This window comes from Penaeus vannamei, chromosome 18 (genome assembly GCF_042767895.1).
Source record: "Penaeus vannamei isolate JL-2024 chromosome 18, ASM4276789v1, whole genome shotgun sequence".
Lineage (NCBI taxonomy): Eukaryota > Metazoa > Arthropoda > Malacostraca > Decapoda > Penaeidae > Penaeus > Penaeus vannamei.
The window spans coordinates 34,985,654-34,998,153 of NC_091566.1; the positions used below are offsets into that span (position 1 = coordinate 34,985,654).

Sequence of the window (12,500 nt, forward strand, 5' to 3'; positions counted from 1 at the left end):
CCTACTCTGCGTCCAATAATGCATTTACTTTATTTATTGCCCCCCCCCCCGAGAAATAGGCCTATCGAAAATCTTCCTTTCTAAGTCATAAAGTTACTTTAGGGTCGTAAGACCACAGAGCGACCTCGCGTTTTCCTCTTGGACTGCGGGGGTAACAAACTCCGGGAAAGATTTCTTGAATTTCTACTTCCTTGCTTTTCTCCCGTTTTTCTGGTCTCCTCTTTCCTAATCCTTTTCCTTCTCCTACTTTCTAATCTTACAGATGCACACTCTCTCTCTTTCTTTCAATCTCCATCTCTCTCTCTCTCTCTTTGTCTCTCTGCTCACTCACTCATCACGCACTCACTCATCACTCACTCACTCACTCACTCTCACTCACTCACTCTCTGTCTGTCTGTCTGTCTGTCTCTATCTCTCTCTCCTATTAACTGTGAATTCGAAAAACCACTTGAAGAAGTACATAAGCATGTATGCCGTTATATTACATTTCATGCACAACGAAAATCATATATCCTCTGACTGATGCACTATATTTATCTCTAAGTGATAAGCATCATTCTTTCGTCTTTTGACATTTGCTAACATTTACGAGCAGTGAATTCACAATAAAAACAAGTAAATGAAGATATAATAGAGATTATTCCTGGATCGTGATTTTCGCGATCGTAAATCTAATATTCTTTAAATTATACGAGGTTTTAAAGCTTTGCTGTTGGACATAAAACCAAACCTAAAATGGGAATGTTATACACTTATCGTCCAAAAATAAAATAAACCATAATTCTGTATGTACATTACCCCGTCCCCCATTGAAAAGTAAATGAAAGAGATAACAAACAAGCCACAGGCGAGCGAACAAACGAAGAAGGATCCGAAGTAACTACCTCGCCCGCCGGTTGAAAAGCGTGTAGCATTTCGCCCGTCAGTATCATCCCTCCCGATTGAAATTGCCAGCTTGGTGATGGACGAAAGACAGGTACGATCACTACCATTACCTTCTATTACCACGGTCGACCCTGCTGAACCCCATTCAATCCCAATTAGCGCCCCTTAACCCCCCTTAAACCTTCCCTTTACCTTAAGACTTACGAGTTGCGACGCGGAAGTGCCCTCTGCAATGGGTTTATGGGAGAGATTTGTGAGATAGAGGCAAGGTAATTGCATAATCTTCCTGCATGTACGATTTTGGGCCGGGGGATTTTACAGCGACCTTGAATGCGAATGAGGTCTGTCTAAACTTTAACATTATCGGGAAGATTGTATATTAAAGGAACGCTAATCTAATCTCCTTCCCTGGTTGTTGCTGTTATCTCTTATCCACGAAATACCTCCAGCTGGCGTATGCAGGAAATGGACACATTCCGTCGCGTGATTTCGACATGGATAAATCACCCCGTCTACAAAAGAAATTAGTGGATTATTCACCGGATCACCTAGACCTTACGACGACGGGGTCACGACGCGGGACAGCTTCTTTCGAGAGCTTAATGGGAGAGGAGACGCAGGTAGGAAGCGCTGTTGTGAAAGACTATTAGAGCACATGCGGTGGAGGGTAATTTGCATTGGCGTCTGCATTCACATGTAACTGTCGCTTAATCTGAAGTTAATGAAGATGGAAGTGGAAATGGAGCTGGAGATAAAGGAAATGGGATATTGGTGAACATAATGACATTCTGGAAAAAAAACAGGTACAGCTAAATAAAGGTATCGTTACTGTAAGAGTAAACTATAAATGTAATTCAGTATTAATCTTAACTTCTCTCATTAATTGGTAGTACAATGAAGTAATGTATGTGGTCAAAAGTATTCATTGGGCAGTAATATAGATAACATTACTTGATGTACCATTGCTTCTCTTAACACATGCTAATTAGGGAAGATAAAATGCATGTGAACTTGCCGACAACCAGGGGACCCGTGCGGAGACTTCAACGAAGTATTAAGTAGTTATCTTGAGCCCAAACCCCGCTATTATTTACATCGTTGTTAAGCATACAGCTATATTTTCTTCTGATATCGATTTGAGCGAACTCAGACAAATAGCCTTTGCGATCGTTTGCAGCATGACTAATAAATGAGGATACATTTGACAAGAGGACAAGGTTAATGATCCCTGCAGCGGTGCCGTTCGTTTCAACATTACCCTTGATGGATGACGGTTGCTAATTGCTTTGATGGGAACAGATGAATAAATAACACTCTTATGTACCTGTTTTCTCGACTTGTCAGCGGCGAGGTTGAGGATTGACCCGTGAATCTGGAGTCCGAGAGTCAGCGTCAAGCTCCGGAGGTCCGAGAGCCTCCTGAGGGGCGGGAGCGGCCTTTGGGGAGGTTCCTCGAGGGCGAGGTGCTCTTCGTCAGAGTCGTTCAACCTGTACGGCGGAGTCACCTGGCCATAGCGACGGTTTTTGATGTACCTCGGATTCGGGTGGCCATGGTCCGGGTGGGCGTAAGTGTGGGAGTGGGCGTCTGGGTCGCCGATAGAAGGGTACTGTCCCGTCGCGGAGACTTGGTCGAGGACGGAGGGCGAGAGAGCCGCGTCTCCCCGCCCGGCCTGTCTCTCCTCCTCGCTCTCCTTCCCCTGTGGCTGGTGGCCGCCCATCCCAGCCGCTGCTCCTGTCTCCGGGGAGTGAAGCGGGCATTCGCACACGTCTCTGGGCTCGATGCTCGATAAGGCTTCGTCAGAACGACCGATCTCCTGGCTGCTCGCTCGGTCGCTCTCGTCGAGGCTGTAGGCCGGGATGTGGTAATTGACGGCGTCGTTGACCGTTCCTCGGCGGGAGCAATCGGAGCCCGTCAGCGTGTGGAACATGGGTCTGTCTGTCGGGGAGTGCTGCTTGCAATGACCCTCTGCAATCGCAAGCGTCTCGCCCCGACCGCAGCCGGGTGAACTCTGCGGCGACCTCTCCCTCCCGCCCGGAGACGTGTATGACCAGGAATGACTCCTGCGCGTGAGCGTGTGCGGCTGGTGCTCCCCCGCGCGCCGAGTGCCGTCTCGGGGCTTGCCTTCTGGGTCTGTTCCCAGCTGGGGGGGAGGGCAAGGGGGCGGCGCATCGTGCCCCCTAAGGTCACAGCACGCCTGCGCACGCTCCCCGTGAAACGACATTTTTATATCTTCACTTTACTGCTTCACACGTGTAGATATATATGCTTTACACATACACCTTTCAATCACTTGCGGGTCCATATAGTTTCACCCAATAAAGTAAACTGTTGCTGAAACCCACCAAAGGCTGTGTGGCAGCTCCTCACTCGGGAGACCATAGTGGTAGTCTTGACCCGCGTAATCAATTGCACTTGCTTGCTTGCACTGGGCGAAGCAGGAGTAAACACCACCAAAGCTCCACTGAGGCGCACGGTGTTCGAGGCACGCGGTTCACACAAGCAAGAACAATGCGGAGATATGCGGACCGCGGACCGAGCACACGGCACTCCTGGTCCACCCAACTCGTGCCATAAAAATCTACATAATCTCAGGGATTTATGGTGCCACTATCAGCCCCGGCCGCCTCCTCGGGAATGACTTGCTCTCTGCCTCGCCACCAAGAGCACGACGGGGCGGGAAAGCTTTTCTTTCATTTAATTTCTGTCTTTTCCTTTGAATAAGTCGTGCACGGTCGCTTGGCTTCACTCGTGTTATGAATATTCTTTACGGATATCTTTGTCAAATTAATTATCTGATATAATCATGTAAAATGAAAGTTATGACTCTTAATTACATATCTACACTAGGTCGTATTGTGATACGTTAGTTTTGTTCATGTAGCAGCGGTTGCACCATCACAAAATACCATCTATATACACCTTCCACACCTAGAACATCACAGTTACATTTGCATATATATTGACACTTTTATCGGCTTCAATCTCGCCCGCATCGAAATACAAACGGCACTTGTATCCGCGGGAGGAACGCCCATGCAAGCCTCCGCGCCACGAAGTATGTCTCACAGCCTCCCTCGGCCTCAGGTGAGCGGCCAAGTGTCTGCCACAGCCCCGAGCGTGCACAGTCCTCGCCGAAGCCCGGACTCCCTTTCACCCGCCGCGTTCCAGTCCCGCCGAAGGAAGGAGGCAGACGGAGAGGGGCGAGGCAGCAGGTACGCGGTATCGAGCTCGGCTGCACACTGACTGCCGCCGTCCGCCATTCTTCCCGCAGAGCCACCGCCGCTGCCCGCGTGTCCGCCCCCAGGACCGCGGTTCGGCCCTCACCTGCACCAGGAACTAACGCAGGAATGGGACCCTCCCTCCCTCCCGCCCTTCCCCGCCCCTCGGTCGGCCCTTATTCACACTCGGATTAAGATGCTATACACCCAGGGCACCCGCGCACGAAATGCTTCTATATTAATGCTATTAAGATGTTATAGGGAGGTTTTCCGGGCGGGATTACAGAAACGCTCGGGGCCACTGACGGCGTAAGGGCAAGGGTGACACTGACGGCGTAAGGGCAAGGGTGACACTGACGGCGTAAGGGCAAGGGTGACACTGACGGCGTAAGGGCAAGGGTGACACTGACGGCGTAAGGGCAAGGGTGACACTGACGGCGTAAGGGCAAGGGTGACCAAAGCAGTCATGTATTTGACTGCTTGTAAAGTTCAGGGTGTCCGAATTATGAAAAAGCACTCTTTTTTTTAAACATCCACACCTGAAAGAACTTTAACTATCGACGCGCGACCATAACCTCCACATTTAAAGATCGTCCTTAAAAAAAATAAGAAGAATGGGACCAAGTAAAATGTGGGCAATGGAACATTCACAGCCTTTACCACAAAATCCCGAACAAACGACATTCACAAAATGCCACCTCCTGCGAAAGAACCCGAAGACAAATTTGTCGACATTGTACTTGGCGCACGTGCGGGGGCCACAGAGGTCGTGATAATACGCGGCCGAACGAGAAGCAGCGGCGGCCAATCGAGTCAAGGCCGAGCCAGAGACGCGAGGGAGAGCGCGGCGCGAGGGAGCGGGCCTCGCGACGCCCGTAAACGCGGAAGGAACCACGACCAAGCACGCTGTTTACTTAGCAACAAAGGAAGCGTGCGTCGGCGTGACTGCTCTGCGTGCGGAGTGCAAATGGGGCGCGGAGGAAAGGCCAAGACGCAGACGAGAGACAATCAGGGAGTATCAACAGCACTGGCAAAGACAAACACCTTTACGTGACCACTTCAGGAAATGCATAACGAGACGGAAGTTATAATAGTCTGCAATAAAACACAATCTTGGGAAGTGAAGCATTTTTCCTTTTAGCAACAAAACTATCTTGTCATGGCACTGCTTTGTATTTGTCACGCCATTCTTCAATTAATAGGAAAATAGAAGTGTATCCATTATTGAGCAGAATAATAGCGAGGGGTGACACCTTGGCATTTCTATCAGTTTCATCGAGAACTGCAAGCTCACCATAAGCAACCGCCCCCGGCTTCAGCGACACGCCTTTTTTGCAAGGCCTCTCATAGCAGCTGTCCGGCCGGGCTCCCGCTGCAGCAGCCGGGGGAATGAGCTGCCCGCGCTTGCCGCAAGTTCTCTCTCTCTCTCTTTTAGCCATGCAAGAAAGGAAGAAATGCCTTTTCTTAACTCTGACCTTCTTGCTCATTCTCAGTATCCCTTGGAGAATGCAGACGCTAAGTTCGACATATTCGGCATTTGCAGTTCTTCGACATTTGTCTCGGCCTCTCTCCCCTTTCCTGACGCGTTTGCCCAATATGGTATTTAGTAGCTTGTTTTTTACAACAGAAAGGCAGAAGTGCATATTTTGAATCTCATTAGACAGAACAAACAATTTCATGAAACCTTTAAACAGTCTAACGAGAGCACGCACACGCCCTCTGCCTTCGGTGTTTCCCAAGGGTCGGGGGAAGGGGGGGGGGGGTGTTGGCGACGTCACGAATTCGGAAGGGCTAAGACGGTGCCCGACTTAGACGCCATTCCTCGGTGATTCTAGTTTTCGATGTGTTGTGGTATCTACCTCTAACCTCAAGTCCACAGTAACTGGGCAGAACTCACACAAAAACAATAATTTGCTAGAGCAAAAATAAACTTGAGCCTACATGCAACATTTCTCGGATGGAATCATTATAATCAAAACTGCCAGGTAGACAGAAAAAGCGCAAGTGTCCTTGTGTCAGATGTATTTGTGCTGCTTTTTCTTCTACTTGGACTTGCCCGAAACGGCAAGGTTGACAGGACAGCAAGAATGCAGCCATCGCTACTGTCCATCGAAACATCAGCTGCTCCTTTCTTTATTTCGACATGAAACAGTTATCTAAAAACTTTACGCACTCTGATTGCAGTCCAGACAATTTCCAATTTCACGTTAAATATTGATAAGACAATAGTTAACGTGCTCTAGTTCGGTGAATTGCAGTCGGAGGAACATTTCCCTTTGAAGGGACGCACTAAATACTTCTTATACAAAGAACTAAATTCAAGACATTCATCACCATTATTACAAAGGAAGCATTGGCAATGACACAAGGGATAAAAGATCCAGATTATTACCTAAGGCACGGACTGCAGAACAATACCAAAATAAAAACAAAAGACCTACATGAATTGGGCTTTAATGGCATCATGTCTGATTAGAATGAAAAAAAATCATTGTTTCCACCCGCACCCATGAAGGATTAATCCAGATAAAGGTACTGCCCCGTCAAACCAAAAGGGCAAACGGTATTATTCTCACCTGTAATGATACCGACTGAAGTTTCAAAGTGTCATGGCCTTGTATCTGAATGAAGTCTGACTGAGACGTATTGGTACAGTTGGAAAAATACCCTGTTGTTCCTCAAGACAATAGTTCAGATACCCTTGTGTGTATAAACATGAGATAAAACACACTAAACAATCAACCAAATATAAATAAGTTATTTTTCCATGTATTGCGAGTTAATTATTTTTCTTAAAGTTTTAGGATTACGGACTGGACCAGGAAACGAGGCGGCCTCCACAAATTCTCTAATTTGGTATATTATTTTGTCTAAGAAGAAGAGGAAGATATAGAAGAAGAAGGAGTAACAGACGAAAATGAAGGACAAGATGAAGATCATGAAATAAGAGTAGTGCATTTTAAAACTATATTTGATAGCTTATAAAAATACCTTCATATTAGTGATATAGCACAAACAATATTCAAGGCACACTTCATTTTTTGCTGTGATAAAAAAAAAAATTGTAACTCTAAACAGACTCCTGAATCTATATTTATTACCTTTTTAATGAGGCATGCGCTATGATAAACGACGGGCACTGATATCATTGAAAGAATTATCTCTCTCTTGCTAGCTTCTCTCTCTCTCTCTCTCTCTCTCTCTCTCTCTCTCTCTCTCTCTCTCTCTCTCTCTCTCTCTCTCTCTCTCTCTCTCTCTCTCTCTCTCTCTCTCTCTCTTGCTAGTTCTCCCCCACCCTCCCTCCCTCCCTCTCTCTCTATCTTTCTTCCTTACTCTCCCTCATCCTCCCCCTCCCCTCCTCCCCTACCCTTACCCACTCCCCTCCACAAATCCAATAATAATAAAATAAACGATCTCACTTCCCTCCATCCTTGCAATAAATGCGGAAACGCGGACCGCCACGCCCAAAACAAGCATTCCAAAAGCATTCATTAACGAGGGGAAAAAAAGGGAAAAAAGGGGGAAAAAACCTCTCTCGCTCCTCGTCCTAACTCGCCCCGCTCTCTAGCACCGTTCTTCTGCTCGACTCCACCCTCTGCGTTTCCTCCTCCTTGTTCTTCCTAACTTTTATCCCGCTTCTCCTCTTCTCCTTCCCTTTGTTCTCCTTCCTTGTTCTCTTCTTGAGATTTCGTCATTCTTAAGACGTATTACTGTTAGCTTAGTTGTTCCTCTTCCTAGTTTGGTTATTATTATTTTTAATCGCTATCTTTATCACTCATCACTCCTATTCCAACAATCATTATGACTCATTACTCATGATATCATTCCATTTCGTAATTCAGTGCCACTGTTCATGGTCCTCATTTTTTTCTGTGCATCCGACTTTCTTTTCTTTCCTTCTCATCTTGTGTACATTCTACAGATGATCATCTTTTTATGCCTTTCTCTTTTCTCCCGTAATTCTTCGTTTTATGCTGTTTTTCTTTTTCTGTTCTACTCTACTCTACTCTCCTCCTCTTCCTCCTCTCATTGCTTTCTTTCCTTCTTCTTCTCCTCCTCTTCATTCTTCTCATTTTCCACTTCCTCTCCCTCCTCTTTCTCTCATTCTTCTCTCTTGCCTCGTCCTCATATTTTTCCTTTCCTCTTCTAATCCTGTCTACCTCTCAGCCTTCATTTCCTCCATTCCTTTCTCTATTTCTCTTGTTTCTTCTTTTACTCCCCCCTCCTCCTCTTCCTCCTCCCCCTCCCCTTTCTTATCTTCTTCCCCCATTTTTCCACATTACAGCAATTCCGATATTCCTTTTCCTTTTCTTTATCTTGTGTTCATCTGCACTTCTATCATTTCTCTTCCATCACCAAAAAAGAATACAAATTTCCCCCAACCAGTCGCTTATCTGCTACTCCCCTCCTTCCCCTCCTCTCTTCTTTCTTCTGACCTCCTCACCTACCACCCCTCTCCCGCATCCCCTCCCCTCATCCATGACTCCCCCTCCCTTTACTCCTGCCCCCCCCCCCCCCACCTTCAGGGTAACACAGGCCAATCTTCCCCTGAAGGAGTATTGCGTGGCAGCTTACTGTCACTGTGGAGAGAGAGAGGGAGGGAGGGAGGGAGGGAGGGAGGGAGGGAGGGAGGGAGGGAGGCAGGGAGAGAGAGGGAGAGAGAGAGAGAGAGAGAGAGAGAGAGAGAGAGAGAGAGAGAGAGAGAGAGAGAGAGAGAGAGAGAGAGAGAGAGGGAGAGAGAGAGAGAACGAGGGAGAGATAGAGAGAGAGAGGGAGGGAGAGAGGGAGGGAGAGAGAGAGAGAGAGAGAGAGAGAGAGAGAGAGAGACAGAGAGAGAGAGAGAGAGAGAGAGAGAGAGAGAGAGACAGAGAGGGGGGGGGGGTGGAGAAAGCCACGGGGGAGAAGTGCAAAGGTCGAGGGGGGAGAAGGCAGGGGAGGGGGAGGAGGAGAAAGGAGAAACGGGAAACGGGTTGGGGGAAGGAACAGAGGGAAAAGGGAAAGGGAAGAGGCGAAGAGAAGGGGTGTTGAACTAGAAAGGGAACTGGGAAGGATGAAAGAGGAAGGAGAGTAGAAAAAAACAGGAAAGAGGGAGAAAGTGGAAAGACTCGAGGGAGAACGAGGAAGTGGGAAGGGGGAAGAGGAGGAGAAACGGAGATGGGGGGGTGGGGGGGTGAGCAAGACATAAGGCAGCTGGACAATAGAATGAAAGCCATAGGCGGGAAGAGAAGATTGAACTGAAAAGAGAAACAATGAGAAGGGAATAGGGAGAACTAAAATATAAGATTCACATCCATATTCCGAGAGAGAAGGGAGAAAGGAAGAAAAGAGAAGAGATGCAAAAGAGAGAGGAAGAAAGGGAGAAAGGAGAGGAGAGGCAAAGTGAGAAAAGAAAAGAGATGCAAAAGAGAGTGAAAGTGAGAAAGGAGAGGAAGTGGAAGAGACGCAAAGGGAGAAGTGAGAAGAGATGCAAACGAGAGAAGAAAGGGAGAAAGGAGAGGAGACGCAAAAGGGAGAGGAAATGACACAGGGCGCAGGAAGGTCGCCCGGGAGAGCCTCGTTATCAGCCCTAAATCGGGGGTGACGTCCCTGGAGCCTTAATGACAGGATGCCGCTCGATCTGCCGCGTCTGCAAGGCCACGGAGCGTCAGGCTATATTTACCTGCTTGGGACACGTTACGGACTCTGCTTTGCGAGGAGGAAGGGTCCTTTCGCCTGCTTGGGACACGTTACGGACTGCTTTGCGAGGAGGAAGGGTCCTTTCGCCTGCTTGGGACACGTTACGGACTCTGCTTTGCGAGGAGGAAGGGTCCTCTCGCCTGCTTGGGACACGTTACGGACTCTGCTTTGCGAGGAGGAAGGGTCCTTTCGCCTGCTTGGGACACGTTACGGACTCTGCTTTGCGAGGAGGAAGGGTCCTTTCGCCTGCTTGGGACACGTTACGGACTCTGCTTTGCGAGGAGGAAGGGCCCTCACGCCTGCTTGGGACACGTTACGGACTCTGCTTTGCGAGGAGGAAGGGTCCTTTCGCCTGCTTGGGACACGTTACGGACTCTGCTTTGCGAGGAGGAAGGGTCCTCTCGCCTGCTTGGGACACGTTACGGACTCTGCTTTGCGAGGAGGAAGGGTCCTTTCGCCTGCTTGGGACACGTTACGGACTCTGCTTTGCGAGGAGGAAGGGTCCTTTCGCCTGCTTGGGACACGTTACGGACTCTGCTTTGCGAGGAGGAAGGGTCCTTTCGCCTGCTTGGGACACGTTACGGACTCTGCTTTGCGAGGAGGAAGGGTCCTTTCGCCTGCTTGGGACACGTTACGGACTCTGCTTTGCGAGGAGGAAGGGTCCTTTCGCCTGCTTGGGACACGTTACGGACTCTGCTTTGCGAGGAGGAAGGGTCCTTTCGCCTGCTTGGGACACGTTACGGACTCTGCTTTGCGAGGAGGAAGGGCCCTCTCGCCTGCTTGGGACACGTTACGGACTCTGCTTTGCGAGGAGGAAGGGCCCTCACGCCTGCTTGGGACACGTTACGGACTCTGCTTTGCGAGGAGGAAGGGCCCTTTCGCCTGCTTGGGACACGTTACGGACTCTGCTTTGCGAGGAGGAAGGGCCCTTTCGCCTGCTTGGGACACGTTACGGACTCTGCTTTGCGAGGAGGAAGGGCCCTCACGCCTGCTTGGGACACGTTACGGACTCTGCTTTGCGAGGAGGAAGGGCCCTCTCGCCTGCTTGGGACACGTTACGGACTCTGCTTTGCGAGGAGGAAGGATCCTCTCGCCTGCTTGGGACACGTTACGGACTCTGTTTTGCGAGGAGGAAGGGTCCTTTCGCCTGCTTGGGACACGTTACGGACTCTGCTTTGCGAGGAGGAAGGGTCCTTTCGCCTGCTTGGGACACGTTACGGACTCTGCTTTGCGAGGAGGAAGGGTCCTCTCGCCTGCTTGGGACACGTTACGGACTCTGCTTTGCGAGGAGGAAGGGTCCTTTCGCCTGCTTGGGACACGTTACGGACTCTGCTTTGCGAGGAGGAAGGGTCCTTTCGCCTGCTTGGGACACGTTACGGACTCTGTTTTGCGAGGAGGAAGGGTCCTTTCGCCTGCTTGGGACACGTTACGGACTCTGCTTTGCGAGGAGGAAGGGCCCTCTCACCTGCGTGGACTGAAATGTGCTTGCGGTAAATTGCGTATGCAAATGAAGGAGCGCAATTACCTCCGACCCCTTAACTCTCCGAGGTGCTTACGTGCGCGTTACCTTGTAATTAATGAGTATTTTGCGTTTGGTCTTGCTCGTTAGGTAATTAAACGCTCTCGGACCTGACGGATAGCAGCTGTTTACAAGGGATCGACTTTGCTTATCTTGAGATCCGAGGTAATTAAAAGATCTCAGCCTGACGGATAGCATCTGTTTACAAGGGATCGACATTCAACAGTCTAGCCTATCTTGAGGATCAAAATCCTTACACCTATCCCGAGATACTTATCTACTTCTCCGCTCTTACCCCATCGCACTTACATTTCCCCCACCGCCCTTGCACTTCCCCAAACACCCTTACACCTCCCCCACTGCTCTTATATTTCCCCCTTACACCCCCACCACCCTTACACTTCCCCCACCACCCTTACACTTCCCCCACCACCCTTACACTTCCCCCACCACCCTTACACTTCCCCCACCACCCTTATACCTCCCCCACCGCCCTTACATTCCCCCCCACTTTCTTCACCCCCCCCCCCTCCTCCACCTTCATCCCAACCCATCCCACCAAGACCTCTCTCTCTGAAAAATAAATAAATAAATAAATAAATAAAAACCTAATCCTCTCCACAACCCAGGCGCCTTTCCGAGCACCATCCCGGGGGTTGATGGGGGTCACGACAGCCAATAAGCACCGAAATGCTTTTTTTACAGTTACGCGTGCCGCCGGCGGGGGGGGGGGGGTGGAGGCGCTGCTGGTGCAAGGGAATGCAGTGGGGAGGCGGCAAGCTTCACACGTAGGACAAAGTGTTCAGGCTATGGTACAAAACGCGTAGGGAGTACGGTGTTCATTATACCCTTTTAATATCTTTTAATTATGTTTATATACCTTTTTTTTAGAAATTAATGCTTGTGTTCATATTTTTTTAATGGTTATTAATATCATTATCATTGTCAGCTATAATGGAAATGCCATTGCCATTACCATCATATGTTTAGGGATTTATAAGAAGTGAGACAGAAATGAATACATAAATGCATACACACAGACATGTGTACAGATATGCATATATATATTCATATAGACATATATTTATGTGTGTGTGTGTGTGTGTGTGTGTGTACACATTCATCCATCCATCCACACACTCACACATATATATACATTTATAAATATATGTATATATGAATATATATATGCATATCTATAC

The 12,500-nt window shown here is 48.8% G+C and overlaps 1 protein-coding gene across 8 annotated transcripts in view; it reads right to left on the reverse strand.

Annotated features, from left to right (window-relative positions):
- The window catches only part of Arms (Ankyrin repeat-rich membrane spanning), a 482,767-nt gene that overhangs the window by 112,996 nt on the left and 357,271 nt on the right, over window positions 1-12,500 (reverse strand). Inside the window, exon 1 of one of the 8 annotated variants that reach the window (XM_070133185.1) lies at window positions 2,210-4,090. The exons of the other annotated variants lie outside the window; for them this stretch is intronic. Within the exon in view, the coding sequence (XP_069989286.1) occupies window positions 2,210-3,106 (897 nt within the window). The 5' untranslated portion in view covers window positions 3,107-4,090. Of the gene's footprint in view, window positions 1-2,209; window positions 4,091-12,500 lie in introns of those variants that run through there. 8 annotated transcript variants of the gene reach the window in all.